A 15745-nucleotide genomic window follows, 5' to 3' on the forward strand; every position below is an offset into this window, starting at 1 on the left:
GTTCACAATACCGGCTTTGGTACCCATATTGGTATCATTCTAGTACAGTATCAATATGGGTCGGTTCACGGAACCAACACTCAATATATCCTCTATCCAGGTTTTGGTTTGCTATTGGCATGGTACCGTACGTCTGGTATTGGTTGGTATAGTCTAGTACAAATTATTACATATATTTTTGCCTATTAGGTGTTGCCTTTCTCCTGATGTATAACCTGTTAAGAGAAATACCCTTCTTATCTTTTACTTTATTTTCCGTTACAATTTATCCTTTATTATTTTTGGATGGGATTTTAGTTTGACTTATTGGCCTACTTCAAGAGCCAATGGGAACTTGTTTTTAGAGATGAATTTGTTGGTGGGTATTTGTTGAGAACCGATCATGTCTATATTGTGGTGGATGGAATAAGATGCATAAACCCCATTTCCTTCAACTACTCTCCACTTAAAAAACCTATCTTGGCATTATATAGATCATTCTATGATAGTTCCCATTCCTGTGTGATTATTTTCCTGCTATGTCACTTACGTACTTCCTCTCTACTATTGAGTTCCTCTAGGGCTGGGTTACCTTTTATCCTGCCTCTTACCCTGCTTATTGGTGGCTAGAATGAGGCTTGTTTTATTGCACCATGGTTCATATTATGTATGCACATCTGTGTAAGTACTTATATATGTATGGATGTATATTTATCCACGAGACCCAGGATTCTAAGGTAAAAATGAACAAATAACATCTCAATATTTGCAGAGATGCTTCTTGTTTCATAAAATTTGTGTTTCAAAAGATTAATGATCCTTTACTAATAAAATATTGATGTTATGATGCATGTGTGGCATAAAAATAATTATGCTACCAAACCATCAAATCAACTTCTAAAAATGCAAGTCCTGACTAGAATAATTAACATATATCAACAACAACACAAACCAGTTCATATCTATAGATCAAACTAACAAAATAAGCTTGAAAAAAACAAAGTACCTGCAGTGCTGGAAAGGTATGATCATCCAGAAGATAAAAAACAAAAGACTCAAGCAGTGAGTGCCTGGTTATACCAAAAGATGCAGCAAAATCATCAACTAAATATTTCCATTCACCATCAGGTAGAGTCCAATGTCTATCAAACAGATAGTATAAGAACTGCAAGCAAGTTAAGGAAAAATGAGGGAAGCACATAAGCACCAATATAAATATCACAACTGCAAAGCACATAACAGAGGTCAAGGATACAATTGCATGTTTGCAGACCACCATATCAGAAGTTCCATGTAAAAACAGTACATCAGTAGCAGCTCGCAAATTTTTAAATGGATAACACCCATCTTTATTGGCCTCATCTATCTTGGAATGGAAAAGCAGCGGGGAATTTTCATCCTGCAAGAAAGTAATATCCACTTCCTCTTTGCTTCTCTCCATATAACTCTGTTCCATCCCAAGATTTGATAATGCTTGCTCAATGAAAAGTGTGAAACCACTTGACCTCACAGAATCTGCCAAATTGCTTGGAAACTCAGGCCATGACCTATTAACTGCAGCTGACTTTCTTTCTTGCACATGCAGACTCCATAAGGCAGAATTAGAGAAACGTGACTGTACATTCTTAAGAAATTGATGCCTTGTACACCAAATCATGACCTCCAAGTGCTGAAGAAAAAAAAGACAGTATCAAAATACATTACAACATTTTATGTAGAGGTAATGGCATAAAACTAGTTATACATTTGCTCCAAACACAATATCTGTGAACAATTTCAACAATAAAAAATAATCAATGCATTAGATTTTTGTCAGCAATCAAGAGAGGAGAGATTCTGGCATGATCCCTTTGGCCTTCCCGTCACTTGTGCATGATCCCTTACTCTCAACAACTAAACCATATATGCAAAAGTGAAACTCTGTCAATGAAATGAACCATTTCTTTTTTTCCTTTTAATATTCTAAAGAATTAGGGTTCGAGGGACAGGTAGTATTGAATAATGTAGAGCGCCAAATCTAAACGAAAGCAATGGAATTGGTTTCAATTTTCAAACTCAACTTTCCATAAAGAAAGATGGAGTCAAGGTTGAAAAACTCTATAGGATAGTTGGATGCCTTGGCACACTATAACAATAGATTTGCAACTATTTTTTCATAGGAAAGCAAAGGGACAATAGAGATGAAGAGGCTTGAGATCTTGCAAAAAGTTAACAATTTAAAGTCATCATAAGATCACCTCGTCAAATGTTATGGTGCTTGGCATAAGAATGATGTTGGAATGGTGTCTGGCACATGATGTTGGAGGCTCCACTCATACTCATACAAGGACCCTTCCTAGGCATGTTCTCTACAACCATGAACAGCTAGGATTCAATCAATGACCTCCTTAATCAACACATAAAACGAAATGTTGAAATTAGTAGTTAGACCAACAAGTTTAAGAAGGGGTTGGATTGGGTCTAACTAGCCAAGTACAAGAAAATTTGTCCACGTGTTAAGCTGGGGCAATCAGGGCTAATCTTTTCCTTGCATCTCTCCATTTTCATCTCCATTCCTCCAAATGGTTCAAGAAAAAATGGTCTACTATTTCTGATTGAACCAAACAACTCAAGAAGCCACACTTTCTTTTTTGCACATAAATTCATTTTCTCCTCTCCCTCATACTTGCAAAGAATTACATCCTTAGATAAATGTTACTAAGTCGAGTAGCTAGAACTTCACATCAAATTATGGATGGAAAATGTGTGACAATATAATTTTAAAAAAGGAACCAGATATGTGAACATACAGCAAGCAAGAGCATAGCCTATCAATCATAAATAAGAGTGAAAAGGAGAGAAACTGAAGAGAGTAAAACAACATTACATACGTACGAGCCATTTCCACGTCAAATAAGAGGATAGAAATGTCCAAAAAAACAACATAAGGCTATAAATCAATTTTCAAGCTACTCTCAGAAAATTTGTTTCTTTTCTATTTCTAGAATGCAACAAGATATAGGAAGGCATGGTATCCTAACATGAAGAAGTCGATAGAAATTTGGTTTTGACAATATACTCATGGCTGCTGTTAGTCAAGTAGGAAAATGAACCTGCTTTGCCTTCAATGTGTTCTCCAAAAGGTGATGCAAGTCATGAAGCTGACCTGAAAAGGTCTCCTTAAATGATGAATACATAACCTCAAGAACATTAGAAATGCCAGTTAACCGCAATGCCAACATTTGCAACAGAGACAGCTCAGATTGCATTGTCTCTAGATCATGTTTATCTATATCATTGTCAAGCCATAACCTGTAACATTTCCATTAAAACATTGATGCACATTTACAAACTGCTAAACTATATACTTCATGAAAGGCTATAACTACTTTAGGATACAAATCCCATGGAGATCATGAATGATTTTCTTAAATGTTCGCTTGCACCAGTCCTTCACAACCACTTCATCCAAAAGAAAAGCAAGAACGGGATCACTTGACACCGCATTCTCATCCATACAGACATCTGAAACATCTGATGAATTTGTAAAGGTAACAACTGGAAAAATTTTGAAAACTGGAAAGCAGATAAAATGTGAATGAGATAAGCTTATGAGCATCTACACCACAATTTCAAGTAAGATAAATGTTAGCGAAGGATACAGTGGCAAATCAAAGAAACGAGATTGTTTTCTAATGCAACATCAAACAGAGAATATAGACGTTCAATATCAGCCATTATATGCTCCCTGCTGTCTTCCTTTTCTTGAAATCTGTCATCATCTCGTTTGGAGATAAGACCAGCCTCAATGCATTTATTATAAAGACGAAGTCGGACTCTGGCTCCATTGTTTGGTATTGATGTTCTACAAACTGGGCATACATCATATCTCTGGCAGCATTCTGCACATAAAGAGGCATGCCCACATGAGTCAAGTACATGTTGCACGTAGCGTCCACAGTTCCTCAAATCTCTAGTTGCTCGGCAACACTCAATTTTTGCTTCATTGCATAGTTCAATTAGATCCATTGATGCCAAGTGCTCCAATGCATCCTGTTATTAGATAGCATAATCACAATGACAGTTCGTATAAGGATTTATTAGTAAACAAACCATTTTATTTATGTAAGGTTTTAGAAAACAGCTACTGCAAAAATATTTCAGAATACATTTGTATGTATGTACATACATACATATGTATGTATACATGTATATACATATCTATATATATGTATGTATGTACATACATACATACATATATATATATATGTATGTGTGTGTGTGTGTGTGTGTGTGTGTATATGTGTGTGTGTGTGTGTGTGTGTACATACATATGCATGCATGTATGTATATGTGTGTGTGTGTGTATACATATATACATACATACATACATATGCATACATGTGTGTGTGTGTGTGTGTACATACATATGCATGCATGTATGTATATGTGTGTGTGTGTGTATACATATATACATACACATATACATACATATACATACATACATACATATACATACATATACACATACACATATACATACATATACATACATACATATACATACATACATATACATACATATACATACATACATATACATACATATACATACATACATATACATACATATATATATATATATATATATATATATATATATATATATATATATATATATATATATATATATATATATATATATGTATGTATGTATATGTATGTATGTATATGTATGTATGTATATGTATGTATATGTGTATATGTATGTATGTATGTATGTATGTGTATGTGTGTGTGTACGTGTATATATACATATATGTATATATATATATACGTGTATATACACATATATGTATATACATACATGTATATGCACATCTACATACATGTATGAATGTATGTACATACATACATGTATGTAGATGTACATATACATATGTGTGTGTGTGTGTGCTCGAGAAAATAATCAAAATTCTAAAGATAAAAGGCCAGACAAACAGAACACGGGGGACACAATCATGAGGAAATACAGCCCTGGATCTTTTAACAATGTTAGAGACTTAGAGTGCAAACTAGCAACATCACTGAAGGGTTAGAATCTTGGCCACATGTTGCATCTCATCTATGTCAAAGTGGACATAGGATTTGGCTGGAAACGTAAGTGAAGAAGCTTGAATTAACTAGTTCACTTCTTCCATATATAAAGTTTAGAATATAAGTGAGAAACAACATCTGTATCAAAGGATGCTTAATTGTTTCTTCATTCTCAGCGTCCCATAACTTGAGATTTGATGCCATCATCCCCTAGTCACAGAAACTGCTAGCTCCCTACCACTTGGATGGATGGACAAATGCTCCAATCTGAACATCACAATGATGATTTATTGGCTCACCTCCATTGACAAGGTAAGCAAGGCAGCTAGGTATCCCCTAGTTGATACGGACCCCTTACTGCCTAGTCAAATAGGCAGACTGCCTAATTTAGGTATCCCAATTTTTGAAAGACCATGAATAAATAAATAAATGGATCAAAATTATTGCTATTAACCATATCTTTTTCTGGATCATAAAGACAAATAACTAAACAAACCATTATAGGATATTAGGGGATAAGATTAACCAAAACCAAGAAACGTTTTGATCACATATAAGTCCACAAGTCACAGTGATTCTGTCAAAAACAAAATAAGGACAGGTCAAACAAAAGGTGTAAAGAAAACAGAAATAATAGACGAGAAAAAACAAATTGAAAACATATAAAGGAAAAGCTTGAGAGAGAGAGGGGGGAGATGAAAAATGACTAGAGGACAGTCAGTTTATTCAAAACGCAGGAGGGGGTGTGTGGGAATGAAAAAAGAAAAGGGGAAAGAAAATGGATAAGAGAACCTAAAAAGCAAGAGGAAAAAAAAAAAGAAGAGGGTGAAGAGTGAGTTGATCACCGGGATTACACTTTGAAGATCAATGCACTAACAGAACCAAAATGAATTGAAGAACGAACCTATTGTTTGGTGAAGGAAGTTATCTCCAAGAAATTCTATTAATATATCAAAAGATTATGATGTATAATATATTAGATACATATATATAGAAGATGATCCTATCCTAATTCGGGCATTAAACCCCGTAAAAAATCATACTTGAAGTAGGACTCAATAATAAGGAAACATGCTACAGATATCCTAGTTAAAACTCGATATGGTTTTCAAAGGAAAACTAATGCAAAAATCCATAGGTTAAAATTCAAAGTCTTCGCTCGCGAATCCACTAGCTCATGCAAAGTTTGGCATGGTCCAAGTGGTCAAAGCACTTGCTAGCTGCATGTGTTGCACCAGGAACTTGGGAACATGAGGGATGAAAGTAAGGCAAAATTGATACTTGTTTAGGAGCCTTCGAGCAGACACACGACTACCAACAAGCCTGCAAAACTACTGGAGGTTATTTAAAGGCTGTTAGAGACCACCTGATAGGTAACAAATTGGCAAATATAGGACTGCCAGTGGACTGGAGGGATTGGTTGCCACTTACCAAAGACTTTTGATACAGAGATGTTAGGTTGGGTGAAAGAGGAGCTTAGAGATTGTAACTTAAGTTTTCATTTACATCATTTCACCTTATGTTGAGAAAAATGTACCTCATTTTAGTTGTAATAATGAAAAAAAAGAAGAACTTAGTAGCAAGGTTCGCTGGACCTATACTAGCTGTTGTACTCTTATCATTACAGACTTACAGTACAGTATGCCTAGCATGGTATAGCATACTCCCCATACTAACAAAGGGTTGGGAGATCCTTTTCCTTATCCCCAACCATGGTGTTGCCCGAAGCACCATAGGATGGGCCGATGCAACAAGAAACTAGGAAGAACAGGATTAGTTTCGCTCAATATAAGCTAGGTCGACCCCTATCCCACATGGAAACTCATCTATTACAATACGATACATTCGGTAAAAGGTAGACTTGTTGACCAATGACTACGTGGTTGTTACGGGATCATACTATCTCGACTACTGCCCTCGGGACTCATCCTCAGACATACTCTTCAGATCAATTGAAGTACCGAGACAGACTCTAAACGATGAACATCATTTGGATGTTCTAGCAACAGAGCAAACGGCTTCACCGGACTTCATTCCTGAACATCATCCTCGGCCACATGTCAAGGACACCAATTTTGACCTTGTAATCGGCCCAGTGCCGACGACTACGACCGACAACTCGTCAATGCCACCATGGAGAGCCAAAAGGGGATGATCCCGTCGGCTCTTGTCCGACCTCCTGAAGCGAGCACCTACCAACCTCGAGGTCGGAACCTCGCCGACCACGCAGGATGATTTCTCATGACCAACATCGATGGTAACATATCCGGGCCAAGGCCTTGGCTGTGTGCCGACCTCAAAGACCCTCTATATAGCGGCCTACAACTCCTCTATATAAAGAGATAACTCGAAGACCCTTGAGGTAAGCTCAACTAGAGAAAAAAAATGCCTTTTGCGCTCTTGCCCTTCTCTCTCTCTCCTTTCTATTGTTCTCAAGCTCCAGCTAACTTGATCATCGGAGGATCCCTCGCCGAAGAATCCCTGACGTGTGTAGACTTCTCTTGCAAGTCACTATTAGCATCCCTGTGCTTGAACCATCCTCCATCCTTGGCCACATCAGCTTCCACTGAAGTCCTGACGCAATAGTAGTAATTTTAACAATTGTGCCTATTGATATATGATCTTTTGAATTTTTATTGCTCTTGATCATTGACATATTTGATATATCATCTTTAGATCAAAATCAAATATCTCTACACCAATCTCAATAGCAAAAAGACCATCATAACACCACCATCTAAATCATCACTATGACCATGGTTCACACTACCAATTCTGGTAATCGTACCAGTACTATGCTGGTATTGGTACAGGTTAGTTCATGTTATCAATACTCAGTACCACTCCACACTGAATATCAATTTGCCGCCAATACAGTAGGGTATGCTCGATACCAAGCGATATGATCTGATATAGTAAACCATGATTATGACACAACCACCCCAACCACCACCATAGTTGGCATTATCTAGAGTCATCTTTGCATAAGGGCTCTTTCTACATGGATTAGTCACCCTACACTAGCCCAACTACTAACCCATTCTCTCTTAGTTTGACTAATCTCAGCATAAGGGCAAGTTGTCTTACTCCCAGTAGTAAAGGTCAACCATATAGCAGTAATAGGAGACAACTATCTATTGTTTGCTACCTTATTAACCTTATTATGTTTAGAGCTATGAGACAATGTCTTTTATGTCAAAGCAACTAGGGAAAAAGGTCCTAATCTTTGGGCAAGCTCTTGAAAGTATTTGTTGATAGGATAGCACCAACTTTCACCTCTCCAATCCATCAACTGAATTCTATTTAAATCAGGTAATGCTCTCCCCCCCCCCCACAATTCTTCTGTACACCGGATTTGGAATATGATAAAATGGGTTCTTGTTGTGATAGTCTACCTATCAAAGACGACTTCGCCATAGGATTTTTTGCACTGGTGTAGAATCAACATGGCTGGATCTGTTGTCATCACATATCAATTTCTAAACACTCATCACAGCTTTTCTAATATCAGCAAATTCTTTAATCATACTATGCTTTTTAAATGTCCACCAGATTTTTCTTCTATTGAAATCTAAGATATGTCATCTCAAGGTTCCTTCTCTTCTTTCATTTTTTTCTTTCCATCAAGTACCAGCAAAAAACCACTAGTTCTTTGAGACCGCTGTTCTTTTTTTTTTTTGTGGTACTTAGATTGTTGTTTTCTCATCATTCTAAAAAAGCAGCTCTAGTATGCGGGCTGCATATTCCAACACATATGTAGTTAGTATTTCAAAACTACTTAGAAATAACTAAAATATTTAAATAGAATAAAACATCAATAATGATAGTAAAATTTCTTGGATAAATAATGACAATATCAATTACAAAACAACTAACAAGTAGTGCATATTGCTTAGTTCTTAATATCTAAGAACAATAGGCATAAAATAATTAAAATATGTTACTAATACTAATATGCGGCTCACATAAAATCCATTCTCAACCTAACCATCGACTTGAACCTTTCAATGCACCTAAGCCCACATACGAGTGGGCCATATATGTGGCCTAACAAGACCAAGCAAGCTACATATGTAGCTGCACAAGCTGCATGATGCTAAGTACGGTGAGCACATGGTCAAACATTGCTAAGTGGGCAGCTTATTTGGTCCATATGCAGTACGAGTGCATTTAATAATGCATATAGCAAGGTTTCAAATACCACGGATGGGCCATCCCCATTTTTCTAAAGAACAAGACATCCCCTATCGACACTTAGGATAGTAGATGTCCTGTCCTGTCCCGATCCATTTCCCAACTCAACCCATCCCAACACTCTTGAAAGTGGGATACCTTGCTATCCCACCGGTATTTAAAACCTTGGCATATAGGTAAATTGGTACAATCAGGTGACTGCATCTGCATATGCAGTATCATGCACTGCATTTTAAAACATAGGCATGATTTAGGCTCTCAACAAAATAGAAATTTTATGTTTCCACTCCACTTAATTTTAGAACAAGTGGAACTTAAATATTCCCATCTTATATGGGATTAGTAGAGAGGAGTCTAAAGCCCATTAGGCTTCTATACTCTCTCTTGTTAAGTGCCTTTTCGCCTCATCTACTACTGCCACCACCAAGCCCTCTTCACTAACCTTTTTCACCTCAATCTAGGTGGTCAATGATTGCTTTTACCACCTCGCTCCTAGAGAAGCAATTCTTAACAATCTTGTTCCTCGTTATCTAGATCTACATCGAGAGTCATTACCTATAATCCTCATGATCCCCATCATTACTTCCATCCATTCCTTCAGCTTATCCTCGCCGTCGAACCTACACACTCTACAATGAAATGGTCAATCAACGACAAAATACTTTTCTACAAAACATAATTTGTCACTAATAAGTACCATAAGGTAATGAAATACAACATTTGTCATAGAATATTATTTAAATAATATTTCTTTAAACAAAATAATATTCCATTGCTATTTTCTATCACCAAATTTGAGGCACCAAATACTCCCACTCCGACATTTTGGTGAATTTTTTTGGTACAAATTTACGATATTTTTGCAATGAAAAAAAATATTGTTGTAAATACCATGAAATTTAGTGATAATACATTCTTCTTATGAATTAATTATTAATTTTGACAACGATCTTAGAAATTTTTGGTGATGAATTGATTTCATCGCTAGTATGTTTTATAGTTGGCAATCAAATTATATTTCATCGCAAACATATCTTTTTTTTAGTAAGGATAACATTTCATCACTAAATATTTATTTATTGGTGATGTGTATAGCTTTGCCACATAATGTTAACCATTTGATGACAAAACAATATTTTATCATGCATTCTTCCTTGTATACATATCAAGTTTGCTACAAAAATATAAAACATGGCTCTAAAATTAGGAAGGAGAGAGAAAGGGCTTATACCTGAATGGCACTATTGCCATAGTTTGGCAACTGTCGGGCAGCACGCCCATTGTCATTGTTGAAAGAGAACAGAACCCTGCCAGCCAACCTTGTTCGATCCATGTCCTCTTTTTCATCAATATTCTGCCTTTCCAGAAGTAATGGTGATCAAAAACCCTAAAAATGGGATAGAAAACAGTGCAATGAGAGACTCATGGTAGAAGAGTATAAAAGAGGGATGTCAAAAAAGAGGTATTAGGTTAAGATTTTGGAGGAATAAGAGCAAGAAGGAGGCATCATGGCCAAGGGAAAACCTGCATGAAGTCCTAAGAAAGGGAGTTCCTACATGTGCAGGGTTTCACCTAGATGAAATAGGACCACCAAAGGATAAGGAGAAGGGGGATTTGACAGGAGGAAGGAATGAATAGAGAAGGAATGTTAAGAAGAGAGGAGAGGCGTAGGATTGGAGAGGATAGGAGATTGAGGGAGAAGTGATAGCGAACTATGGGACCGAGGGAACTATGGTCAATGAAAACATGAAAAACAAACTCTTATGTGGTTGAAGTTTTCAAAGGAGAGATTGGAAAATGGCATTCCCATGAAAACAAAATTTACATGTTTCATGGGAAAGAAAAACCTATGGAGACATGGGTTTTTGGCTTTCCCATAGGCTGGAAATTAGGATCTTTTTTCAAAAAAAAAGTGCCCTTAAAACGATAAATAGAATGATAAGGTCATTTCTTTTATTAAGAATATAATAGATATTTTACGCAGTTTTCCCCAAAAAATAGATGCTCAGCTAAATATAAGGCATTCTAAAATGTGCCACTTTTTCATTGTCAATCAAGCATGCCAAAAAACACTTTCCCAAGCATCATATTCTCAAAATAATCAGTACTTCAGAAAAAAATATTTCAATAAGCAAAAATTCTTCCCGCAAACCAAATGAGCTTGTAAGGTCACAAGACTGTATGGGCATGCATGGTTCGGATTGGATTGGTTTAAGCTTATTCTAGTAACAAAACCAACTTAAATCGATTTCTAAAATTTAAATCAAAACCGAAACCAAAATGACATCAACAAAATCGATTCAAACCAACCTAAGAAATTTGGTTTGGTTCAGTTCAATTTATCATGTTGAATAGAGCTAGGCTATATGGGCTTCTAGCAAATGGGCTTGGCTAAATGGAATGGGGCCGTTGGGATTGGGTTTGCAGCGACTGCTTCAAAGCGTAATCCAAGGTGGGCGGCATTTATTTGGGGTAAGGGTTGGGGGATTTGATGGGAGGTGATCTATGGTGGGATAAGCAACAAGGTTGATCTTATCTCAAGGAGGAAAAAAAAACAACTATGATGATAAACTACAACAATTGCTCCAAGCCTCCCACCCGATTGAGACTCTTCAAGCATCTTGCCATGTGGCGCATAGAAAAGATACTCTAAAATCTTATGTGTCAACATGGAATACCCCCCCTAATTGCCATGTAGTGCATAGAAAAGATACTCTAAAATCTTATATGCCAACATGGAATGCCACCCCTAATATCCATGCATTGCTTTACTATTATTATATAGATACTTATCAAATAGAAAGATCTGATTTGGTTGTCCATATAGGTTTTGCTTGTTTGAAACTCTAATTTCATTTTGTTGCTTAGTTCTAAATCCTAAATCCTAAATCCCAAATGCCAAACCCTTAACCCCAAACCCTAAACTCTAACCCAAATCCTAAATCCTATAATCCTAAACTTTAAATCTTAAATTCTAAATGAAAATTCTAAAACTCTAAATCCTAAACGGTTTTGTTGGATTTTTTTCACATTCTATCTCCTTTCATTTTGAAAATTTTTTGAACTGAATAAGAAAAACCAACTCAAACTATTTGATCCATATGTGCCTACTCTATAATTGGTTCAATCTTGATTAGCCGGTTCAGGCTTTTGGCAGCCCTAGTGTAGTGGTGCCCCAATCTTTTCGTACTCGCCACTCAAGACCGCCCTTCTCCCCATCTCCTCCCACTCCACTACTCGGGACCGCCCTTCGCCTACTCTCCTCGTCGGAGCCACCTGCCTTCCCTCACCTCCCTCCTTCAACTCCTCGCTCAGCGACTCTGGTGGGATCTCCTCTCCTCTCCTCTTCTCTTCTTCCTAAGATAAATATCTGCTTGTAGAATCATGGATCGATGGAACCATGAACCCACACCGCTCTACCATCCTTCTTCTCCATCATCTCTGCCCTCGACCCCTCTCCGACTGCCAGCACAGCCACTGCTGCCTCAGCCGCTATTCGATTCCCCCATCATCACCGCTCTGCCTCGCAAACTCATTCCTTAGAGGCCTAATAACCCCATCATTTCCACCACCGCTCGACCATGGGGTTGAAGACAAATAACCCCATTCAAGACCATTTTTATTAATTTGAATTACGATTGAAAAGGCAATTTTTTCCCTTCCATCACACCCGTCCTCCTGATGGGCTCTAAGTGAACAATTTTTCTGAAATTCTAATTAAAGAGGGGACTTCTTCTTTTGATCTCTCTCCAGATCCATTTGTTGGTCTAATGATTCGCCCTAGCTTTCATCTTTACATGTTTTCTAATTGAGTTAAATCTTCTAATAATTTTGTATAATGTATAAGCAAGAGAATCTTTGGCAAGCTGATGCAGCTTATTGACTAAGACAGCAACAACATGGAGAGAGAAGCATAGAGAAATGCCAATGTCTTGCTTTCTTTGAGATTGCTAGGCTTGGGTTATCACCCTCCCTTTGCTTATCTCCAATCTAAACCATTGTGTAATCCTAGCCTTGGCTTCATCTCTCTCTTCGCTCATCCAAATCCTAATGTTTCTTTACATTTCCCTATTTTGGTTTTGTCAGTCTCTTTTTGGGTTGTTTTGGGATTACATTTGGTTCTGTCCAATCTCTTTTTGGAATTTTTGGAATTAGATTCAGTTCCATCCAATTTCTTCTTGGGATAAGGTCATCTGATCCCTAAGTTTATCCAAGCTGCAAGACCACTTGCTAGGTGTCATCCCACAAAAAGAAGCTGCAAAGGCAATTAGAACCTAATGGGGGATGACAGGGCCTTGTTGAATGTAGACAATGTTCATGTGGCAAAGAGACCATCTATTAAACAGTAAATAATTTCTTTAAAGCTTCAGGAAATCCACCAAAAGTCTTGTCATGGTTGGCATCAACCAAAAGAGGTAACAATCACATGGCAATTTGGAAAACAATTGCTAAACTCTAGGATAACAAAATAATATCAAATATCATGATTAAAAGATAGCAGAATGATTTGTTTTCTAACCATAAAGAAGCTCAAAGAAACTGGCACGCAACATCAGAAGACTTATATTTAACCTGTGCCCCAGACAAAGTTTCTGGGGATGAGGATTCCCATCCAACTAGCCATGGTTGCAGAGTGAGATCCCTACGCTTCTATATAAAGACATTGCCCACCAATCTAATAATGATACAGAGAACTAAGAATCTAGCACCACATACACAATCCATCGAACCAAAAAATCCTTCCGTCAAAGCCCTAAACAAAACCCCTAATGATCAGTTTTCCATTACAAAATAGAATGCCAAGCTCCTAGCAGAAAACATGAAAATATGGAAGCCAAGAAAAAGGCAAAACCAACAGTAGATCGCAGTCAAGCTATAGAACTTTGGACCATGTGAAACATATTCGAACGCACCGAAAGGAAACGAAGAAAGCACATAATTATGATTATAATAAAACAAATGCAATAAAAAAAATACTACAATCTGAATCAAGGAAAAAAAACCTAAGCATCTTATTCTCTTTGTTTGTACCCATTTTGTGAGAAGAAAATATATATATTTAAAAGGGAAAAAAAATCTTTAAACCCTAAAACCCTAAAGCTACCAAATAGGAAAAAAAAATTGAGATCATTAAGAAAGATACAAAAGCAACAACCCTATTCATACGCGGAACTCACCAGCGCCATGGAGCCGATCGTATACCTCCGCCTTGATTTTGGATCTGAAAAAGCCACAAAAGCCCAAAAAAATAGTTCAGAAAATAAAATCCAACAGATCTCCTTGCGAATCGAAAAAAAAAGGAGAACAAAGAACCCAAGTCGGAGTATTGAAGAGTAACAGGAAGAGAGAATAATACCCAAAGACGAGGCCGGGCGGCGCTGGAGGGTAAAGGACAGCCGAGAGGAATATAACGAGACTGGCGCTTCTATCCCTCCGGCCTCGCATAAGCGTAGTGGCTTCAGTCTTCTGTTAGATCTGCCGTTGAGAATTCTATTAAGCTCATCTGGTCCCTTCATTAGTAGCGTCAAGTAAAAGCGTTATTTCTTTTTGTGGTTTGACGATTTCCATCGGCGGATCGGGCAGCTTTGAAGGGGGATGCGGACCGCGGACGACAGACCTAGAGGATTTACTGTGCAACCGTTGTGTGGACTCCGGAGTTCGACCCAAGCCATAAAGGATGTTGAGTAGGGTTGGGCCCATTTTAGATTTTAGACCGTACTTTGCACTCCGACCCTGGCGCCAAACGCACCGGTTTTTTCTCATTAAGAAAACCAAAAAAAAAAAATCTATTAGGTTACAAAAATAATGAGTCCAATAAACTTTTTTATGTATACATAACTGGAGCTCTGAATTGATTATCGGACAGGCTGAAAAGTTCTTGTTGGTGAAAAATCTGTGCGGCCCATAGATGTGAAGAGGTCCAAGGCCCAGAATGGTCAGACCTAATTTCGGAGAGCATAGAATCAGAGCCGGCTCATAGCCGGCCCTTGTGCCTATGCTTGACCCCCAGATGGCCAGGTCTGAGAAGAGGCGGACATCGAGGACCCATCAGCAGAATTTGATGGATTCTCTATAGAGTTATGCAGGCCCCAGGCACCCGATTTGCTGCAATCCAATTTTCAAGAATGTCTTCCAAAGGCCAAGTCGATGAAGCGTCCCTTTCTGAGCTGAAGTCTCTTGCTAAGCAGTTCTCGATGGCAACTAGATCCCACATCTTATGTCCTCCCTTCCAGAAGACTACCTACAGACCGCTCCCGATGGCCCACTTGACACCACTAACACGACCTCAGACTCATCTCGACGATCCAGACATGCAGGTCATTTGAATCATCCGCACGCGACCTAAGGGGATCCCAACAAACTTTCGAAATGTGACGGGCAGGATCCTCTGACGGAGTTCTAACAAACCTCCGGAATGTGGCGGACAGGATATCCTGACAGATCGCTAAAACATGACCACGTGTCATGATAGATACCCACGACTAACAACCTGAAC

The 15745-nt window shown here is 37.8% G+C and overlaps 1 protein-coding gene across 3 annotated transcripts; it reads right to left on the reverse strand.

The window, feature by feature from the left end:
* Nucleotides 1–889: 889 nt before the first annotated feature.
* Nucleotides 890–14780, reverse strand: LOC105033404 (E3 ubiquitin-protein ligase HOS1). Of its 3 annotated transcripts, XM_010908180.4 has the most exons (8): nucleotides 14606–14699; nucleotides 14427–14470; nucleotides 10481–10636; nucleotides 3621–4011; nucleotides 3358–3492; nucleotides 3072–3247; nucleotides 1235–1648; nucleotides 890–1144 (listed from the first exon to the last, which is right to left on the reverse strand). In XM_010908180.4, the coding sequence occupies exons 3-8, from the start codon at nucleotides 10580–10582 to the stop codon at nucleotides 905–907; spliced, it is 1458 nt and encodes a 485-aa protein (XP_010906482.2). In that variant the 5' UTR covers nucleotides 10583–10636; nucleotides 14427–14470; nucleotides 14606–14699; the 3' UTR covers nucleotides 890–904. The 3 variants fall into 3 exon arrangements, with proteins under 3 accessions (XP_010906482.2, XP_029117136.2, XP_019702194.2); XM_029261303.2 differs by lacking the exon at nucleotides 10481–10636 and having other exon boundaries at nucleotides 14606–14780; XM_019846635.2 differs by lacking the exons at nucleotides 14427–14470; nucleotides 14606–14699 and adding an exon at nucleotides 9805–9878 and having other exon boundaries at nucleotides 10481–10624.
* Between the last annotated feature and the right edge of the window lie 965 nt (nucleotides 14781–15745).

Source organism: Elaeis guineensis, chromosome 9 (genome assembly GCF_000442705.2).
Source record: "Elaeis guineensis isolate ETL-2024a chromosome 9, EG11, whole genome shotgun sequence".
Lineage (NCBI taxonomy): Eukaryota > Viridiplantae > Streptophyta > Magnoliopsida > Arecales > Arecaceae > Elaeis > Elaeis guineensis.

Excerpts from the sequence above, each read along its gene's own strand:
- LOC105033404 (XM_029261303.2), bottom strand. The coding sequence starts at position 14,765 with ATGAAGGGACCAGATGAGCTTAATAGAATTCTCAACGGCAGATCTAAC. Across the intron at positions 3,493-3,620 it reads CGTTTCTTTGATTTGCCACT|ATGTTTCAGATGTCTGTATG; the intron begins GTATCCTTCGCT and ends CAAATTCATCAG. Across the intron at positions 3,248-3,357 it reads TCATGATCTCCATGGGATTT|ATAAACATGATCTAGAGACA; the intron begins GTATCCTAAAGT and ends ACAATGATATAG.